Below are 21,705 nucleotides of genomic sequence, written 5' to 3'. Positions count from 1 at the left end.
ACCAGCCCGCCCCACTGCCCCGTCTCTATGGTTCTTCCTAGCTGGGAGAGAGCGGCAGACGCTGCCTGGTTATATGTACTGGAGGATAAACCATAGAGACGGAACGGCCTGGGAAAGGGCTCTTCCTCTCTAACAGGCGGTGTTCCGGGTGGGCGTGGTCACGCTAATTAAACCGTTGCCAGGTAATTGGTTCGTGAGTACGTGGGGGCGGATCTATGCTAATCAAAGGGGCTTTCCGCCATGTGATTGGCTAACGCGGACGCAGGGCGGAGTCGCTTTGCTGCCTGGCCGCGGGGCCGGCGGGGTGGCGGCAGAGGGTCTTGTCTCCAGGGGGTGGGGTGCTCCTGGCGCGCTCCTTTAGCATGGGTTCGAGCTGCGGCCGCGTCTGCTGGAAGTGGCGGTCTCCCCTCCGGCGCCTCGCGGGTAAGGGAGCTGTCCGCTCGCTGGGCTGGGGCTGGAGAGCGGGTGCATGGGAGCCTGGCTATAGGGGAACTGAGGGGGAGGGTATGGGCCCCTGGCTACAGGGGGACTGGGCTGGGAGGGCATAGGAGCCTGGCCTGGCTATAGGGGAGCTGGGGTGCGGGTATGGGAGCTGACTTTAGAGGGAGTGGAGGAGGGCATAGGAACCTGGCTATAGAGCAGTGGCTCTCACCCTTTCCAAACTACAGTACCCCTTTCAGGAGTCTGATTTGCCTTGGTTACTCCAAGTTTCACCGCTCTTAAAAACAACTTGTTACAAAATCAGACATACAAATACAAAAGCGTCACTGCACTATTATTGAAAAATTGCTGACTTTCTCGTTTTTGCCATATAATTATAAATAAATCAATTGGAATATAAATCTTGTACTTCCATTTCAGTGTATAGTCTATAGAGCAGTATAAACAAGTCAGTGTCCGTATGAAATTTTGTGGTACTGACTTTGTTAGTGCTTTTTCTGTAGCCTGGTGTAAAAGTGGGCAAATAACTAGATGAGTTGATGTAACCCTTGGAAGACCCCTGTGTACCCCCAAGGGTATGTGAAACTGTGGTTCAGAACCACTGCTATAGAAGGACTGGGGAGCCTGGCTATAGAGGGACCTGGGGGGGGGGGGGGAGATGGGAGCCTGGTTAGAGAGGGACTGGGGAGCAAAAAATGGGGGGGGAGGGGATTGTTGGGGTAGGAGCTGAGCTATGGAGTCAGTGACTTGGAAATTTAGGGGTGCAGGGGAATGGGGATTATGTAGCTGAGGGAATGCAAGGAGCAATGTGACAATGAGATGGAAATGGGAAAGAAGAGGCGAGAGAACCACCTGACACTTTGATATCCAGGCCCTTAAGAACGTCATCTGGTTGTGAAGCCTGGGAAGTAACTAAGGTGAAGCCTGTGTTCATGAAAGGTGCTTGGGCCGATTCCAAGGATGCCTGAGCCTTCACTCAGGGAAGTGATAGTCCAAGGGAAGGACAGAATAGAGCTACACTGAAATGGCCAAAACACAGATCCTGTCCCCCAAATAAAGTTGTGCCCTTTAAGTTATTTGCTCTCGGAAAGAGTTAATAAAGCAGAGCCCCCCCTTGAGGCCCCTTTGGGCCTGTTTTTTTTTTTTTTTTTTTGAAGAGCTGAACACCTGCAGCAACTGTTGATTTCAGCTGGAGTTGTGGGTGCTTTGCACTTCCATAGTCAGGCCCCATGTGTCTCAAGTTAAGTAGCCACAGTCCCTCCTGGAAATGTGGTCCTCCGTGATGTAGGAGTGGTTAGCAAGACTGCTGATGACATTAAATTGTTTTAGCTGATTAAAAACAAAGCAACCAAAACCACTGCAGACTTGTGAGATGGATTTGGACACAATGTGGGGGAGTGAGCAATGTAAGGGCAGATAAAGTTCAACTGGATACATATACAGCAATGCATATTGCTAAAACTACCTTAAACTTCTCATCTGCGGTTAGGCTCTGAACTTGCAAGACTTTTTCCAGAAGAAGATTTGGAAGTAAAGGGAGACAGAGCTCAATGCAGATATCTGTCCTGTGTTGAGTATCGATCTAATTAAAAACAATAATACTAAGACGCTCAGTGTTCTGTTGAAGGGAGGAGACCTATTTAAAAAATATTGTATCAAACGATACATGCTGTGCAGTCCAGTTTATTACCTCAGTTTATGAAAAAAAGAGCAGAGATGGAAAAGATCCAGAGGGGGTAAAAGAGAGAGGTTTTGAGGGACTTTTATGCAATGAAAAATATAAATACTAGAAGTTAGCCATAAACTACAGTAGATTTAACTATGACTTTCAAAGCTATGATCAATTCTTCCTTTTATTCCTGTCCTGTAACTTGAGTGCAAAAGACCACTTTCTTTAAAGTAACCCTGTCCAATAAAAAATAGTGTTGTAAATAAACCACCAATTTCCTGATGTTAGTAACATCTGGGGTGACTAGAAGTAAAAGTATTCTGTAGTGATGCCTGTTTGAAAGACTCCACCATATCCGTTAGCCTTTGGAGAGTGAGAGCCCCCTTCCTTGTTAAACACATGTACATTTGGACACAGGAGTGTGTGCCTTGGTGGGTTGTTTGTTAGTAGGATACAGAGACCCATTGCTGGTTTAAGATCAGGTCGATAGTGACTAAATTGTTGCCATCTGACTACTGCTGAAAGGCCTTGGCAGAATGAGCTGGGTTAGTCCAGTACACAATGAACAAATAGCCATGATGGTGGTTTTTGAGATATGGACAATACTAAATTGGGGCCCAGGTCTGCAGTTTCAGCAGAGAAGCCAAAGTTTGAATGGACCATGGAAACTGAACTACTTTGTCCTTCTAGGTCAGGGTGGAATGGGGAGGACACTTGCATTGCCATTGCGTGTGCCATAGCTGTTTTGTAGAGAGAGGATTTCAGTCTCCAGGGACATCTGGCTGCCGCCATTCACTAGGCGTAGATTCACGAAAAATTACCCACCCCTGCAAGCATATACCCTCCTCCTTTCTGAGAAGAAAATTCTGTTCCTATCTTACACTTCTGTCATGCCATTCCTCTGAAGTCATCAAAGTGCTTTAATTAAAGTATTAATTAATGAAGTCCCAGTTCCCTTGTGAGGTAGACAGGAATTGCCCCACCTGATTTACAGGTGGGCGAACAGTGGCACCAAGAGGCAAAGTCCCAAGGCAAGCCAGTGTCGGAGTCTGGAATGGAATCCAGGACTCTTGACGCCTACTCCTCTGTGCTAACTACCTTCCCCAGACACACTCCATTTCTAAAAGAGTCCAGTTGACTCTACAGGTACAGTGTGAGTGGAGCTGGGTAACTGCTTCCTAAAATAGATATAAATATCAAGGGCACTGAAGAAAAATATCAGGGTTTGGCAGGGAGTTGTAGTCCCCGGCATTTGACCCTGATGCATTTTTGCTTTGAATGTCTTTGTACTTAGTGGAATAAAACTTCTCAGCTGACTGCCAAGGCTGTGCTGGACTATGACTGAAATCACTATTGTCTCCAGCCCTTCCGGTTGCTGTTTAATCGGATCACGTTAAACTTTATCGATGACCTGTTCTCTGAATAGCCTGCAGTGTGGGGAACGCGAAGCGCTAGATTGCCGTGACAGCGAGATCTTTTGTTGGGCTTGTCACTCGGGAAGAAAATCTCAAGTGGCGGGCAGCAGGATACTTTCCTCCTAGCCCCCACCTGATAACAAAGTCAGAGGTGGGAGGGGAAGTCATAGTATCCAGTCCGCTGTGCAGAATGGAGTGCTGAAAGGGACTTAAAAGATGAAATCATCACAAGGGGAGGAGTCCTATGCCCCCTTTCAGTAAAGAGTCCCTTTGAAAGGGGAGGTCTGTTACCTAGCAGAATCCCTGGGCACATCCCTGATGTTTTCCTGTTGGTGGCTTTTCTTTCCATGGTATACGTGTTCCTAAGGGTAACTTCTACCCTTCCGTTTTAATTGGTTCTAAGTCCTGTGTTTGCTTAATGCAGAAGGACTAGCTCTTAGAAGCCTTTAGCACCCCTCCCAGTTCTGAGGTCCAGCCAGCGTGCATCGGAAATCCTAGCAGGATAAAGGCATTTGTGTCAAGGATGGTATTTTCTCTGTTCACTGACTCTGCTTTTGTGCTCTTTGCTCAGGTTTCAGCAGGCTGCTTTCGACAGCTGCTCTCGCTCCTCAGATATGTGTTGTGGGGAGTGGACCTGCTGGGTTTTACACCACCCAGCACCTCCTGAAGGTAACTGGCTTCCGTTCAACATAAGAGGAGATATTCAGCCTCTTGCTTGCTGGCATATGGGCCGTAGACATCCCATAATTCAGGGGACGATTCTCTGGTGCCTGCACTGTGTTGGGCTGTCTCCATCAAGCCTATAAGGCTGTCACTATAAATTAAGGCAAAACTATGCTTCTGTAATAAGATACACCACAAATATCTATCTACTGGGCTTTTAAAATTTTTAATCCACAAAATGCTGGTAACATTCATCTATAAATATATGGACACCAGGGAGAATTGCTTTAGGTCCTTCTCCATATTGACTAAGCCAAACAAATGAACAAACAAATGTCACGTAACAATAAATGTCAGAACCTTAGTCGATCAGTTATTGGTCTGGCGATGAGAATAGACTACAAAACCTGCAGAAAGTGCTGCTAGTGATAAGTCACATCCATAGTTGCTTAATCAAGTGAGGTCACTTGCTTTTTGCTGTCTCTGAAGTACCCTTGAGCATGCTGGGGTATAATACTCTGCATGTTAGCCATTAATGAACTTCAAGGACAAATTTCAGGGCTACTTAATCTCCACAAATAGCATGAGAGAGAGAGACGCTATCTCAAAATACTAGCTGCTAACGAAGTACTTAAAGCAAAAAATCTGACTAAAATACATACCAGCTACAAACCTAAAATGTGTTTTTAGGATCTCGGCCGGCATTGTTAACTGCTGTTGGGGGGGCAAAAGGGGTTAAATCTGGGGCATCTTTCACCCAATATACATCTGCAGCAATTGCTTAAATCCCCAGTGCCAAACTCTCCATGATGGGCTGGTCAGACATGGATCTCTGCAGGCAATGTGTTGCAGCATCTCCTATTCCTTTCACTGACCTAGTGGGCATGTCCTAAGATAAAATAGTTATTGCACAAAAAACAAACCAGCCACAGTCTCTAGCTCAGTATGGTGTTCCTATTGGTGCGAGTTAATGAATCTTCAGGTCAGAAGGTAGATTCTCTTGTTAAGTTTCTTTAAATAATTCCTTTCCTCTTTCTATTGGGGCAGGCTGGCAAAACCCACAGTATCCCAACCTGAGAATGTGGTTTAGAAGAACACAGGAGAGTTTTGCTTGCAAGCCTGAAATATACTAGAAACATACAATATTTTGTATCTGGTGCCCACATACTAATTTTTTAAACATTCAACAGGGATGGGAATAGACCGGCCGGTCTAATTTCCTTTATTCTGTGCCAGCACTCTGTGCATTTCAATTTACTTTTATTTAGGTGATTGTCTAGAAAAGGTGAGTGTTATTGTGGCAGCTATTCCTATACAATCAGCCTGTTTTTGTCACCATTGTATGCTCCTCCTTGCTATCTGAATGCAACACCTTACAACCAAAATTAAACTAAAATACAGCTGCGCTGATGTGTATGTTCTTGCCCCAGCTGGATTTACCAGATGTTTTGTGATCTGTGCATTAAAGTAAAAGAAGACCCTTGATAAAGACTGTAGAGGACACAGAGGATAGGCGATATCTTGCCTTCCGTCCCTGCATGATGATGATCCCAGTGTTCAGGGAGTTTAGCTGGGTGCCACTGACCTACAGACTCCCAGCACGTCTCTCCTTGTTTTTTCTCATATGCCAGAGCTCTCTCCTGAATTGTTTGCTGTGCCTGCAGATTCAAGAAGATCAGTGTCTCTTGATGTACAGCCAGTTTCCGCAGCAGACGGTTGATGTTGGGCCCCTGTTGTTAGCCACTTAGCTTGTGTGCTTTTGTTCTCGCTTGATTGCTTATATTATAACTGTGAACTTGCTCTTCTTCTCTAGCACCACAGTCTGGCCCGGGTGGATATTTATGAGAAGCTGCCAGTTCCCTTCGGCCTTGTTCGTTTTGGAGTGGCACCAGACCACCCTGAAGTCAAAGTTAGTACTGGCTTTCCCCTCGCCTCGCAGGGTCAAGGTAGGGTGACCAGATGTCCCGATTTTATAGGGACAGTCCCGATTTTGGGGCCTTTTTCTTATTTAGGCTCCTATTACCCCCCCGTCCCCTGTCCCGATTTTTCACACTTGCTGTCTGGTCACCCTAGGTCAAGGGGTGGTGGAAATGGAGAGTCCATGTTGATAGCTTTGTCCAAGAGTTGTGAACTGGGTGTGGTGATCCACTTACACCACTGTGAGCCGAGGCAAGTCGTAGGTCCTCTCAAGAGAGGTATAAGAAATGCCAGTGTTGGGGTGCAATTCTTGTTTGTAGGGGATTCTCTGTCATGGGGCCTGTTTTCTGTTGCCAGGCCAGGTGTGGTCAGGCATTCCAAGGACAGAAGTGACGTTTGCCGAATAGACAAGGCTACTGGGAAGCAGAGGCGTTGGCGACTAAAGTGAGGGGGAAAAGTTTGGAAATGGGGGGGGGGGGAGGTGCACAGGGCCATCCTTACCCATACGCAAAGTATGTAGGTGCGTAGGGCACCGGGAAATTTGGGGCACCAAATTTCCTGGTACCCTACGCAGCTGTGTGCTGCTCCAGAGCCTCCGCCCCAGCCCCATCTCTTTCCGCCCCTCCACCTCTTCCCCAAAGCCCCCACCCCTGCTCTGCTCTGCCCTGCCCCTTCCCACCCCTGCTCCACTCCAGCTCCGCTCCCACGCCCCTGAGGACTCCAGAAGCGGTCGGGCTTACCCGCACCGGTAAGTAGAGCGACCTGGCCCCAGCCTGCTCCGCTTTCCTGGCTCCCAGCCATGCCACTGGCGAGTGCTGGGGGGCAGTACCCCCTGACCCCCCCAAGCCTGGGAGCCAGGGGAGTAGAGCAGGCTGGGGCTGGGTCACTCCACTTCCCGCAGGAAGTGGCCAGCCTCCCCATGCAGAGGCCTGGGGCCAGTCTCCCCCACCGTGGAAGCCTGGGGCAAGGCCCCACACAGCCCCCACTGTGGGGGTGGGGGGCTGCATAGGGCACCAAAATAGCTAGGGACAGCCCTGGAGATGCATATAAGAATGAATTGCTGAACAGTCTGATTTCAAGAAAGAGCTTTCATATTAAAAGCTGGGAGTGTCAGGCAAGGATATCTGCGGCAGAAGGTCAGTGCTGGGATTGTTCAGTAGCACTGAACATAAGAACGGCTGGAACTTTGATTTGTTCCTCTTGATGTTGGTGAGGGCTGTTCAAGGGGCACAATTCAAGTTAGCAAAACTTCCAGCCAAGTGTTTTTTCAAATGGGCAACTCGTACTAGCAGTGAATGGATCTTTTTTTTGTTTCTATTTTTTGCCATTTGTCGCTTCCTTTTGACAAATCTGACTGGTGTGGTGCCAAGCCGTGGATAACTGTGTTTATTTTAAAATGAAATATTCAAGCCTTTGTCAGATAAGAGCTATGCGTCCCGGAACAGCCAGCATGAATTAGAGGGAGACACTGACTTATAGCTTCAAGGCCACATGGGGGCGTTGGGGACCTGTACATCCCCAGACCATGCCACTGTCTCCTCTCTGGCTGGGCTTTGTAGGACGTGCTGTGTGGCTGTTAAATTTAAACCCTTTAAAACTTCTTTTGACCCAACAGAACGTAATCAACTCATTTACTCAGACGGCGCATTCCGATCGCTGTTCCTATTATGGGAACATCACTATCGGAAAGGACGTGACGGTGAAGGAGTTGCAGCAGGCTTATCACGCGGTGGTTCTGGTGGGTTAATGGTCTGTGTGTCTAGTGGGGAAAGGACTGGGGTGGTGTCGCGATCAGATCCAGCACGCTTCACTCCTTCCTTCCGAGTTTTGGTGTTTAGCCCTTCCTGTCAAGTTTGGTTTTTAAGGGAGAAGGAATCTGTCTCTCTTAGGTTTTTATATGTTCTCCATCATTGTAGTGTCTTAGCTCCTCACAATTTTTTAATGATTTATCTTTACAACACCCCTGTAGGGCAGTGCTGGTGGGAAACCAAGGCACAGAGAGGCTAAGTGACTTGCCCAAGTCACACAGGAAGTCTGAGGGTATGTCTTCACTACCCGCAGGATTGACAGGCAGCGATCGATCCAGTGGGGATCGATTTATCGCGTCTAGTCTAGACGCGATAAATCGACCCCTGACGCTCTCCCGTTGACTCCTGTACTCTACCACTGCGAGAGGTGCAGGCGGAGTCGACTCACCGAGGTGAAGACACCACAGTAAGTCGATTTTAAGTACGTCAACTTCAGCTACATTATTCATGTAGCTGAAGTTGCATAACTTAAATCGATGCCCACCCTAGTGTAGACCAGGGCTGAGGTAGAGCAGGGAACTGAATCCCCATCTCGCTGGTTACAGATGAGTGTCTTAACCAATGAACTGCCCTTTCTCCTGAGCATGAAGTGAACAGTGTCAGGTCTGAGGTGGTGGGGGATGAAATTCGCTCTATTTCGGCTAGAAAAGAGGGTGTTTGAATCTGTGAGTAGCTGTGCTGGTGAATATTTCCTGTAGTCATACAGCCTGATGTGTACATCCCATAGCGTGTTGCTGATCTGGGGACGGTTTACCTCTGTGGTGGACTGTATCCCGTCCTGTCCTGTAGAGAAATGGCTGAGCTAGTAGCAGGGAAATGTCTGTTCCTTGTTTTCCATCGCAGAATGGAAAGAAACTCCCCTCCTGACTGGAACTATTGTTCTGAGTCCGGTGCCCTGGGGAGCACATGTGTCTGTGGCATAGTCCACCATAGTTCTCCTTGCTGCCAAGACGCTGGAGAAAATAGCTGCTAGTCTAAAAAGCAACAGGCTTTATGGCTATTTGGGCAGCGAGAGGCGGTTCCCAGAGGAGGAGATGCAGTTACCATTTCTTCAGGTTCACGTTGCCCTTGCCCTAAAAAAGCAGCTTGAAAGCCCCGCTCTCCCTCGCCACACCTCTGTGTCTGTAGTCCAGCCTGGCTAGACTAGTGTGATGAGCAGGGCGTCCTGCAAGCCGAGAAGAGCCGATAATTCCACAAAACTCACTAGGGTCTTTGCTGTGCTGATCTGCTATCCCAGGAGGTGCCCGGATATTATGGTGATTGGCAGCAGTACGTTATCCAAGGGATGCAATGGCTCCTCTGTGTTGTGTTTGTGGAGCTGGAGATTTGCATGGTGTGTGATATTTGTCCCCGCATCTAGTGGCATGTGTATGACTATGGGAATGTTGCTTCTGTCTCTGCAGAGCTATGGTGCTGAGGATAACCGGATCCTTGGAATCCCAGGGGAGAACCTCTCTGGGGTTTATTCAGCAAGAGCGTTTGTGGGCTGGTACAATGGACTGCCTGAGAACAGAGATGTAAGGGTTTGTTTTTTCCTCTCTAAGCCTTTGCACTCTCCGTGCATCTATATGCAGTCCTCCAACTCCGGATTAGTGCCTGCCTGAAAGGCTTGCAATTGAAAAAGATTAGCAGACGCAAAATTAAATCCTTCTCAGATGTTAAAAATGTGAATAATTTTCACGTCAGTAAGAGAGGATTAGCCAGCTCTGTAGATTGGCAGCACTTCTTGAAGAGGACATAAGGAAGCCCGAAAGGGACACTTTTAGGGCTGGGGAGATTAAGCTGGCTTGTCAAAATAGTAGACACTCAGAGATTCCCTTTGAGAGATATGGGAATCCAGAAGACCTACAGGAGTGGGGGCCCAGGATGCGCTGAAAGAGATGCAGGCTGGGGAAATAACTGAATGTGTTGTAAACTAGCCATTCTGACAAAGCCACACTAGGCAACTGCATCTGAGGGAGTGACTTTTCAGCATACCTGGGCCCTTTTACCTGGGTTAGAATGGCAGCTAGAGTGAAACAGGAGGCCGAAGAAAACTTCTGCCTTTGTAACAAGGAGGGGATGGAGAGAACCAGCCTTAAGTGTGGTGAAGATGCCAGGATTGACCGGGTGTCGAATGTACTATTCAGTGGGATCTCTCTCCCCATACAGCTGAAGCCCGACCTAAGCAGCGAGACAGCCGTGGTCCTGGGGCAGGGGAATGTAGCTCTGGATGTTGCTCGAGTTCTGCTGTCTCCACTTGATATACTCAGGGTGAGTTGAGGAGGCCTTTAAAACATAGAATGCAAGGTGCAGAGTTTGTATGAAGGGCCAGAAATCTACTTCAAATTCATTAGGGTTTGATGTAAGAGGGAAACCCAGACAAAATAGCTGATTAAAACAACCACATGTAGACTCATCTGTGGGTCTTGTTTTCAAGCAGAGCCTTTCTCCCTCATAGCCTGCTTCCCCTCCTGCTCTTCCCTGCAAGGGAGTCCTAGTCCTAGGTTTGTAATACCCAAGCGTTGCTATGGGAGTGATCGGGGGAGTCACGGATTCAGCATTAGGTTCTGGCTGATGGCACCAGCAGCTGGGCTGGTGGAAAAAGCATATTTGGTGCTTTTAAAAAAAAAAAAGGCAAAGAAAGCACCATGTTCTAATCCAGTCTACAATGCTCTAGAGCTTTCCCCAGTAAGAAACGTTCTCCTTACGTACCCGAGAGCTAGAGAATGCAGAAATAGGGCTGGGATTCTCCCAGAACCAGCTGGCCTCTTCTGTAGCACTCAGGGCCCTTCATGGCATGGAGTTCATCACTTTATTTTGTCCCACACAACCTCAAACTCAGTTTTTTAAAGGCAATGAATGAGGTTCTGGCCCTTTCTCCTTGTAAGCGACAAAGAGGGAACTGCAGCCTGCCCCCTGCTGGAGCTGCTGGGTGGTCAGAAGTTTAGCCTGGGTTTCTCTTTTGGAAAGGGTGCGCCTCTTCCCCACGCATCTCTGCTTCCCAGGGTCTTAGTGATAGCAACAGCCTCAGCAGTACCCGATGTGCCTGCTCTCCAGCCTCTTAGATCTTTTCCCTACCATGCTCCCAGTTCGATAGCTGGAGGCTTGTTGGCAGCAGCTGCTGCCCCAGATGTTAGCAGCAAGGACCTCCCAGAGCTTTCTGTCCCTCCGGAACTGAAAAGAGGCTGATTGAAACTCAACTACTACCTCCAACATTAATGGCTAAATTTAAAAAAGCTTGGGACTTTGCCAATGTTTAGAGGCCTTACATAGTTACACTGATTGGGAAGTGAGAGCTGTGCTTCAAATGATGTGGTCTTTGGGACCAGAGGCGGTACTCAGCCCCGGTACAAGGGGGACATGGCACTTGTCTATGAAGTGCAACGTTCCCAAAGCCGACTCTGTGCCTTTGTCAGATTTGCTCCTTTTTTGTGCTGAATGTAGGTTCTTCCCCGCTTTTCTCTCTGTGGAGCTAATCCCGCTACAAGCGAGTGAGTCTGGAAGTTTGTTGCACCTTGGGCATCATCAGTAAAACTGTCAGCGAGTTCTGTTTGCAGAAGCTTTATCTGAAGGGGGAAGGAAGAGGCAGAAAAGAACCCTGCTGAGCTTTTCACATTGTCTAGCTTGTGATGCTGACGGTTAGGGAAAACAACGTGTTTTGACTTCTGAACTGAGCAAATCAGATTTGGAACCCTTTGAGGTATAGTCCAGTGGAATCTCTAATTAGTCTGCCCTCCTGAGTAGCATGGCCCTTCTCATTTCTTTTCTGTTGTAAGGAGGCTTCGCTGAGCGTTTTGGTCTACAACCCTCAGCCACGTTTTTCAGTGATGCTGGTATAGATCCCATCACAGTCTAAGTCAATAGGGGAGTTTCCTCCATTGCAGGGAAGAGTAAAGGGGCAAGTCACAAAATGCCCCTGTGTGAATCCCTACAGCGGAGGAGATTAGAAAGGTGAGGTTCCTCGCGCTGTTGGCCCCAAGCTTTAAATGGCTGACTGGTTTGGGGTTGTGTGTGTGTTGTTTAATTTTTTTAGCATCCTCTTAAAAGGCTTTTAAAGAAGCCTTGCATCTGAAGAAGTGAGGTTCTGACCCATGAAAGCTTATGCTTCCAGTACTTCTGTTAGTCTCAAAGGTGCCACAGGACCCTCTGTTGCTTTTTAAAGAAGGGAGATTTCCCTTTGAGCCTGCTCAGTAAGGTGTTACTTTGTTAACAGTGTAACGACTGCAGACAGTATTTTCAGTGAGTGCTGTGTTAAGGCATTAGCTGTGAAAACCACCTCATGCAAAGGGAGGTGGCTTTGCCTGGGCAAGCAGATGTCCCGCTGTTTGCAACTTCCTGCGCTGTGCCTTCCTATCTCTCCCACCACCCTCCTTCATGGTCCCATCTTTGTCTTGCAGAAGACTGATATCACTGAAGGCTCCTTGGCAGCCATAGCCTGCAGTAAGGTCAAGCGTGTGTGGCTTGTTGGGCGGAGGGGGCCCCTCCAGGTAGCTTTCACCATAAAGGTAAAACTTATTCGTTTGAGCTTAAGGATACTGTAATGTAACAGGATTCGCTGTGACTGTAAATCTAACCCTAAGCCCCTCTTCTGTGGGTCTAGTTAATTCAACATGAGCTGTTGAATCCACTAATTGTGGCTTCCAGGGTCTACAAGAAGGCACGTGAATGCCGGCATCCTGGTTACTGTGCCCACATGCTGAATTCAGCCTCCCGCCTGTAAAGCAGGAGTTGCTAGCCTGTGCCGCCGGTATGGTGGGAATGGCTTCTCTTTTGGATCTGTGCTGTTCTTATGGCTTCTCTGCCTTATCCACACACGGCACAGTGAGGCATCACGTCTTCCTGTCTGACGTTCCCAGGAGTTGCGGGAGATGATAAACCTGCCCGGTACCAGACCTCTCCTGGCCCCTGCTGACTTTACAGGCCTTGGCGATGTTATTAAAGGTGAGGAAAGTCTGCCCAGCACAATGCAGGTTGGATGGTGAGATTTCCATGGTGGGGTAAATACCCATGGGTTCTATCCTGGGGAGCTCTTGGAGATGAAGGACGAGGCCAGGGGGCCTTGCCCTGCTTTCCAATCCAGTTGCTAAACTAAAACAAAACCAGTGGACAACTTTACCCTCCCCTCATCGCCCTCGCATCTTGGAAACCAGTCTCTGATTCCTGCCTTGCTCTGTGTTGTTACCTGATCGGATGCAGTTGTTATGGTCTATTGGGTTGTAATGAGAGAGATAATTTCTTCTTCCCCTTTGTCCTCACTCGCTTGCTAGACCATAAGACTTCAGAAAAAGCCTTGCAATGCCCTGATTGACTAGCACATGAGTTCCACCTGGCTGAGCCACAGTGACCAGAAGGTCAACGGGCTGAAACAGCAGCACGGTTGTCCTGGTGGCGAGTATTCAAGGATGGCTAGTAGCAGGAGAGCTGCAACACCACCTGTATCTAGAGGAAATGGACGTTCAGCTCTTACCTGCTGCACGTTCCAGCGTAGTTTGTCTGCTCAGGCTTGTATCAGCATCACATGGGCTGTTGGGGAGATGGATCGTGAAGGGCAGGGTCAGTGTGTGACTTTCAGTGAAGGAGAATCCAGGTCTGAAAGCCCATGTTCCGAGCTAAACTGGAAGGAGAGTTGGGTTCTAAGGTGCCCTTGGACTTTCTTCTCACTGTTGAATTCAGAGGCTGTGGCTTTTGGAAAAGCTGTTCCCAATTGTCCTGCTGTGCCTGGCACCAGCTATCTGCCTTATTCATGGTTTAGAGCAGGGGTCGGCAACCTTTGGCACGTGGCTCGCCAGGGTAAGCACCCTGGCGGGCCAGGCCGGTTTGTTTACCTGGCACATCTGCAGGTTCGGCTGATTGTGGCTCCCACTGGCCTCGGTTCGCTGTCCCAGGCCAATGGGGCAGCGGGAAGCAGCGGCCAGCACATCCCTTGGCCCGCGCCACTTCCTGCTGCCCCCATTGTCCTGGAGCGGCGAACTGCGGCCAGTGGGAGCTGTGATCGGCCGAACCTGCGGATGCGGCAGGTAAACAAACCGGCCCGGCCCGCCAGAATGCTTATTCTGGCGAGCCGCGTGCCAAAGGGTGCCGACCCCTGTTTTAGAGGCTTGCAAATGCTGAGCATTAACTGTACGTTGGTCCAGACTCTCTCCTCCTTGCGTGGTCCCTCTTTAGAGACTGATGGACCTTTGTTCAGGGTTCCTTAGGCTCCTGCTTTGCTCCTTTAATTTTAGATGTTCCCAGACCCAGGAAGCGTCTGACCGAGCTGATGGTCAAATCGGCCCTGGAGAAACCTGGTGAGAAAGAGGCCAGTCGTTGGGCCTCAGCAACCAAAGAGTGGGGCTTGAAATTCCGGCGCAGTCCGCTGGAGGTACTGTCCACTGCTGACGGGAAGCAAGCAAGAGGCATCCGAATAGCCGTCACCAGGCTGGAGGTATGGACTCAAAGTTCTCTCTTTCGAAGGATTTGCCCTCCCCATGCTTGGCTGTCTGTGTTGCTGGGAGATGAGTAAAAGTCTGTTGCATCCATTTGGATCTGGAAATCTCTGGGGAACCCTTCTACGTTAATCTAAAGACAGCTTGATACTCCTGGTCTAATTAGAACCAGCAGAACTGCCTGCTGTCTGAGCAGCTGGAATGGCAGATTCTTGGGAAGTCAGCCCAAGGGCTCCCCCAGGAGCTGTTTCTGATACAAGGGGAACTTTCTGTCCATTGGTATTCATCGTCGCAATTGGAGAACGCGCCAATAACCCAGCCTACGAAATATTCAGTAACGGGATTGCCGGTGAATCCAGGAGGGAGAAGGGAGATGTTGCTGTTTCTCCTGGGAGAGAAAACTCTCGATTGCATTTGCATTACAGGCTCTTTAACTCCTTTTTTTTTTTTTTTTTTTTTTTCTTTTTTCTTTCTTCCCTCTCCCTCCCGGGGTTATGTAGGGTTCAGGCGAGTCTGCCAGAGCTGTCCCCACTGGAGAAGTGGAGGAGCTCGAATGTGGGCTGATCCTCAGCAGCATTGGCTACCAGAGCCTCCCACTTGACTCGGCTATACCATTTGACCCCAAACTGGGGATCATCCCCAACAGCCTGGGCAGGGTTCAGGGGGAACCAGGTTAGTATGAACACTCAGGGTTGAGGTTTCCTCATGTATAGTGTTTGAGTACCAGAGCTTACGAGTGTGTGTGAGCGGCGGGGGAACATGCCTATAGGAAGATGGAAGGGTCAGTGGCCAGGAGGTTTGTGTGGATAGGAGTGAATGGGAGGGTATGGGCTTGTGTAAAGAACAGGTCTGGGAACTGGGTTCCATCCCTGTCTAGCTCACAGGCTTCCTGTGTTGACCCCTCCTTGGGCAGTTCAGTTATCTGTGCGTCGGTTTCCCCATCCATAAAAGTGGTGTAATGCCCGCGTTAAAGGAGCGTTGTGAGGCATAAGTCGTCAGCATCTGGAAAGCACTTTAACATCCTCGGACAGAAATTGCTATTGACTTGTCAAGTATTGTAGGACTTGGGCCATTTTGTGTCCTTACCAAAAAACCAAAAGGTTACAGTTTTAAAGACCTGTCTCGTATCTTGTAACGTTAATAGCTCAGATACATAAATGATCCAAAAGCATGCTGTAATTGTTATTAGTTTATTAAAGAGAGATGGCAGCCAGCAATGGCTTCTTAGGGGTAACATTCTTGAGTCACTAGAAACTCCCATAGCAGCTCTACAGTGGGGAGGACAGCAAGGTTGAGACGATGCACTCTCTGCTACGGGGAGGGTAGATACTACCCGAATATACCCCACTGAGCAGATGCTACAGTGATCTTGGTAGTGATCTGAGTGTGACGTATCTTGGTGTCAGCTGTTGTTAACAGTGGCCAGCTACATCTGAGAGGGTGTGGGTGTAAAACTACGGTGGATAAGGAAATACAGATCTATATCAGGGGGTAGCCGTGTTAGTCTGTATCTACAAAAACAAGGAGTCTGGTGGCACCTTAAAGACTAACAGGTTTATTTGGGCATAAGCTTTTGTGGGTAAAAAAACTCACTCACCTGAAGTGAGGTTTTTACCCACGAAAGCTTATGCCCAAATAAATCTGTTAGTCTTTAAGGTGCCACCAGACTCCTTGTTGTTTTTATAGATCTATATCTAACTCTTGAGTCCCTTCAAGCTGAAGAGACAACTGTTGGGGAGTTGGCTGGACCCTATCCCTACATGTGTACTGGGGATTGCGTCGGAGCATGTCAGACTTCGTGTAACATGCTGTTACAGGTCTGTACTGCAGCGGCTGGGTGAAGAGGGGACCCACAGGGGTGATTATCACCACCATGAACGATAGCTTTGACACAGCCCAGTCCGTGCTAGAAGATCTCCAGACGGGGGTGCTGAACCTTTCAAGCTCCAAGGACGGCTTCAAGTCTGTGAGGAGCATCCTGCACAGTCGAGGTCAGTGAACGTGCATACATGAGTCCTTGTATGTGAGCATCTGTAGCAATGTGGGAGCCAGCCAACCTCCTTCCAGCAAACTCACGCCAAAGTTCTAGGCTGGGACAATGGGTTCATGAACTGTCTCCTGAAATCTGGAGCATGGGCTCTAATTTGACTAAGGAAAAGGGTTTGATCTTGTCTCAGTCTGTAGTGGACGTTTCTCTTCCCCTTATCTCCTGGGGGGCGGTGGGAGAGAACAAATGCCACACGCGCTGGTCTGACTGTCAGTCTCTGCATGGGACGTGTGCACTAATAATAAGATCACAGTGCTGAGAGTCAGGATTTAATTGCATGGGAAAGGCTGAGTGGACAAAGTTTGCACAGCGTGCTCTCTATTCCGGGTGCTTTTCATTTGCGTGGACACTCCCATGCAGGGCCGGCTCTAACTTTTTTGCCGCCCCAGGCAAAAAAGAGCGCCGCGCTGCTGAAATCCCCGCCCCCCCAGCACCACGCAACCCGAAGCCCCGCCCCCCTTCCAAGTGCCGCGCCGCCCAAAGCCCCAGCCTCCCCTCCGAGTGCCGCACCAGCCCCCAAGCCCCCGCCCTCCCTCCGAGTGCCGTGCCGCCGAATCCAAAAAAATAAAAAATAAAATAAAAAATCGAGCGCTGCCCTGCCACAAGGTGCCGCCCCAAGCACGTGCTTGGTCGGCTGGTGCCTGGAGCCGGCCCTGTACCCATGTTTAAATTCCACCCACTCCCACTTAGCATTCGTTTTTGTAAAGTCTGGGTTAGACGTCACTTGCTGATTAGACATATGAAGCATTTCTCGAGTCTCTTTATCCTTTTCACTTTTTGCTGGGAACAGTCTTTTAAATTAAAAAAATAGTATGAAAATTATATGATGCATTTTAATTACAATTTACAGCACTCACTGAAGCAATAGTAAGGTGGACTGCCTAATGGTGCAGAATATGGAGAGACCTAGCTGGGTGCTTGCAGCGCACCTAAGGATTGCTATTTTGAGCACCTCTGCTTATTGTTAACAAAACGAGGAACCTTGTATATGAAGTTTTTGAGCGGTTACAGTGAATATATTGCGGAGAAAGGTGACAGTCCTGGGTCTGAGATTCTGTTACCCACTGGTCGGTTCAAGGACAGCACGAGCTCCCCACCAATGCTGCACTTCCATAATGCTTCAGTCCTAATCCGGAGGAACCACCTCCAAGAATGTGAGAGGAGTTCGTTCCATGGGCTGCTAAACCCTTCGTTTCGCTGCTGAGGCGACCAGAGAGGGTGCTGGTTGTGCTGCTAGATTCCTTGGTGTGAATACAAATCCATTTCATAGATGATACCCGATAGTCCTCAAATATAGCTCCCGCTTTCTACTAATCTAAACCATATTCAAGTCAGCGATTTAGAGAGAAATTTCTACCCTCGGCCTGTTCTCAAAGTCTTTCCTATGACAGATCTCTCCTTGAGCCCTGTTGCACTTAGGCTCATAGGAATGATCACACCAGTTCAAGCCAGTTATCTTACTCCAGTACCCTGTCTCTTGCAGTAGCAAACACCAAATTGTGCAAGTAACCTCCTACTAGGCCATTCCATAACTGCCTATCTGGAGGAAAATTTTCTTCCTAACACTTTGATTTATTGTTGACTTAGAAACCCTCATACTTCAGGGCATATCCTTTAATTTTTGCATCCCGTCTAATGTAACTATAAACAGTTTTTATTCTTCATACGAATGATTAATCTCTGTTTGAATCATACTAAACTCTTAGCCTCTATCTTGTCAGTGATTTCCACAGGGTATTTATGGGAGCAGAGTGCGTAACACAATGTGTCTCCGACCCCGCATTTTATTACTAAAAAAAAAACAAAAACCCCACAGGTGGGGGACTGCAATTCTCTTAATTTCAATGTACCAAGGTTTGAAAGTCGTTGCAGGGCAGCGCACGGTTGCTAGCCAAGGGCCATTTAAAAGCAGCACGGTCCTTGGGTAACATGTCATTGTCAGCTGCATAAACAGCTATTGAATGGCTTTCCTAGCAATCCTTCCAGGCACATTTGGGGACAGATTAAAACACCCCAGAGGGTCATTTACGGCTGCTGTATTTAAAGGCTTTCGGTTCAAGTGTGCTTCCCTCCAACAGTTCAAGACGTTTGAAGTGAACCAAGGCCGTTTCCCCTACACGAGTGCTGCGCTGAGTATTGTTATGGCTTGCAAGTGTCTGACTAGTTAGATTGGACTGGATCTCTGGAGCCTGTCTTTTAACTGCCTTCATGCTGCTGAGTTTTGAAGGTGCCTGTGTTTGCAAGGTCCTGGTTCTTCTGTTTGCTTGCATGTTTCATTCTTGTTCATTTGGGAGAGATGGACCTGTCCTTTCTCTTTTGTTGTAACACCAGGGGTCCATCCGGTTACCTTCTCAGACTGGGAGAAGATAGATGCTGCTGAAGTGGCAAGAGGCAAGCTGGCTGGCAAACCTCGGGAGAAGATAGTGGATCTTCAGGAGATGCTGCAGTTGATCAGTCACTGAAGATGCCTATGCACAGCCCTCTGGGTCTGAGAAAGTGACAGATCCACAGTGTATCCCCTGCATCTCCTCGGCAAGTTCCATTCGCTGCTGGCCATGCCTGCCATGGAGGATTGGCACAGTCAGAACTGATTGATGTTCTTGGAGGCATGGGAGAAGGTGGGTGGCTCCAGAGGCCTGTGGAGCTGTCCGGTAGTGAGCTGGAACTGACTCTGGCTTCTCAAAGCGAACATGAGTTTACACAAGGCCACGTGCTATTGACTGACTCCAGGTCTTTACAGCCTGCAGTCTTGTCTCCAGCCACCTTCCCTCCTTGGGTCAGCCCTATAGGGGGGTCACTGCAGTCATCTGGGAGCTCGTTGTAGATTGAGTCACTTGGGCGTTAACTGCTTAGTTGGACCGGGTGCCGCTTAGAGTGAGAGGCCCTGGCTCGCTGCTCTCTGATCATTACAAAGAAATTTTACTGCACCTTTGAAGCCAGTGAGAGGGAATGAGTGACTGTCACCTTTCCATTCACACCAAAAGCCTGAAGCCAAATGGCTTTATTTCCTTGTAACCTGCGTCAGAGTCTGAGCAAGTTTTCTCTCTTTAAATCACCTATAAATAAGCCCTTTCAGGAAGAGGAAGGTGAAGTTGGAGCTACAGTTTGAGTCCAACCTCTTAATCTCTGTCTGCATTAATCTTAGGGCTGGCTGGCCAGCCTAGGCCTGCAGATAGCCTAAGAGCTGTGCAAATGCAGGGTCGTGCTTCTCATCCGCTGAGTGAGTGTTGCTTTCTGTCTGTCTGCAAACTTTACTAGGCAGTCTGTGTCCATAAATCCTGCAGAGTCCTCATCTGCTCAACAGCACTTAATAATGGAAACCTAGACCGGGCCCGGGTTATTTTATTTTTTTAGCCGTGGGATGGGAAATTAGTAAATATATAATTGATTTGTCCCAGAATATCCAGAATCATCTGTGCATTAGTATTTCAGAGGTGCAGCCTGCCCTGATTGTGACTAGCACCAACCTCTTGGCCTTTCTGCTTTTTTATGTAGTCTGTATGTTTTGAAGATTATTAAACTGTCCCCTTTTCCTCTTTGACCAAATCTATTATGTTTTAAATGATTCCAGGTTTTACTGCTAGACCGAGAGCCCCTAATATCCTCTGTTTAGCTACAGAAGAAGTATAGCATCATGCAGACTTCCTTGCTGCTCTGTTAATGTGCTTTCTCCTTGACCTGTAGGGCTACCTGAATGGCTGAGACTGCAGTTGTCACATGTAAACTGTTCAGATCCGTTTTTTTATGACAACATCTGCAGATCCCCCTTGTAAATGTGTCTATTGTAGACCAGGCCTCTGGGTGTTAGGGGAGTTAAATCTCTGTCCTCATGCAACCCTTGGTGTCTCTGCTAAAATGTATCAGTTGTGGTGCTGTTTTGTTGCAATGTGGACACCTGTCTGCTGGGAGGTTCCAGATTGTATTTCCATGCTCAGCATTTAGCCCAATTCTAGACAAGACAGATCTGGGCCTCATCTCTTTTTAAATCTCATTTGCAAACTCATTAAGAAACTCAGGAAATGTGATGATTGCTGGAAACATCTATGCAAATTAGCAATAAAGCTTGTTGAACAGCTGTTTGTGCGATGTGACTCCTGTTATGTCGTAAGGATGATGCATTTCTAACTCTGAGCTGGAGATTACGTGGATTCTGGATTTGGAAAGGTGATTAAGCTTTTTTTTGGCAAGGCTGTTGACTACAAGGTAATGAAATTGCTCTCTGTCCTGCTGGGCATACAGGGACATAACAATAGAGGAAACAATTGAAATGCATTGTGAGTGATGTATTTGCCTGCGACATGATGTGATGGGCCAGACCTTGCTTGTCTGTAGTGTGTGGTGGTAAATGCTTTTTGTTCATGTCAACAGAGTTCACCTTGAATATTAATCCCAGAGCACTGTGCTGGCTCTGTACATGGTACGGGGAGCACACACTTGCCTGTAGGATGGGTGGCAGTAGTCAGTTCTGTACAAGCAGGGCTCCATGCCAGTTTTTAGGAAGGGACAAATAACTGAGGGGGATTGAATGCTGTTACTTAGATAGGAATTTGGCCCAGGCCTGGGGCTAATGCCCTCCGGGAAGTGCCATAGGACCATTAAGGATGCACAAGAGGTCAAGATCTAGGTTTTAATATCTTAGGCAGATGAAGGACTTTTACTGAAGATTATGTCAATTCCTCTCATGTTCGCTGTTCCTTTGAACTGCCCGTTCCATAGCTGGCTGCATGTCATCTGTCCCTGACCGAATTAATTCATCTCAGGATGGAGAGCTGGCTTCCTTTCCCCTTGTCTTCACTCCGCTCTTTCATCTCTGTCTTCAGGGACCAGGGCAATTAAATGTCTCTGGTAAACTTCATTTCCCAATTACAGTCTGTCCATTAGGTGGCGCTGTGATGCCAGTACCGTAACTCCTGAGAAGTACAGCAAGTGCAGTAGAGCCTTCCTAGGGCTGAGTGACAACCTACATTTGATGAATGGTGATGGCTGGCCTGCAAGAGCAAGTGGCTCATTAGCCACCTTTGTCTCTACTTTGTCTGCCGGGAGACTCACCTCTCCTGCGGAATTAGGTGGCCAGCCTAGGAGAGATGATTAAAAGATTTTCCTGTGTGCGGGGCGGCTGCCTCCCTCTGTCTGAAATGATGCCCTGTCTGCTTCTGCTTTCGTCCCCTGCTTTCTTGGTGCTTTCAGCTGTTCAGAGTTCAGTGCTGCACTTCAAAGGAGCTCACCTGCAGTGAGGTACAGTGGCCTGGTTTCTTACTCCTCCCCTTTCCACCTCCCACGCACCAGTAGCCATCTCAGACTCAGTTAATTCCCAGGTTTTAAAAATCCCTTCAAGATA

The 21,705-nt window shown here is 48.3% G+C and overlaps 1 protein-coding gene across 2 annotated transcripts; it reads left to right on the top strand.

Moving 5' to 3' along the window:
• Positions 1–317: 317 nt before the first annotated feature.
• FDXR (ferredoxin reductase) lies at positions 318–20,444 on the top strand. Of its 2 annotated transcripts, XM_054048365.1 has the most exons (12): positions 318–423; positions 4,097–4,194; positions 6,002–6,097; positions 7,721–7,843; positions 9,317–9,430; positions 10,065–10,166; positions 12,293–12,400; positions 12,752–12,836; positions 14,120–14,319; positions 14,821–14,992; positions 16,138–16,311; positions 18,699–20,444. In XM_054048365.1, the coding sequence occupies exons 1-12, from the start codon at positions 363–365 to the stop codon at positions 18,827–18,829; spliced, it is 1,464 nt and encodes a 487-aa protein (XP_053904340.1). In that variant the 5' UTR covers positions 318–362; the 3' UTR covers positions 18,830–20,444. The 2 variants fall into 2 exon arrangements, with proteins under 2 accessions (XP_053904340.1, XP_053904341.1); XM_054048366.1 differs by lacking the exon at positions 318–423 and having other exon boundaries at positions 4,105–4,194; positions 6,002–6,134.
• Positions 20,445–21,705: the final 1,261 nt, after the last annotated feature.

This window comes from Malaclemys terrapin, chromosome 13 (genome assembly GCF_027887155.1).
Source record: "Malaclemys terrapin pileata isolate rMalTer1 chromosome 13, rMalTer1.hap1, whole genome shotgun sequence".
Classification (NCBI taxonomy): Eukaryota; Metazoa; Chordata; order Testudines; family Emydidae; genus Malaclemys; species Malaclemys terrapin.
The sequence above is the reverse complement of the archived record's forward strand: the minus strand, read 5'-3'. Positions and strand labels throughout refer to the sequence as shown.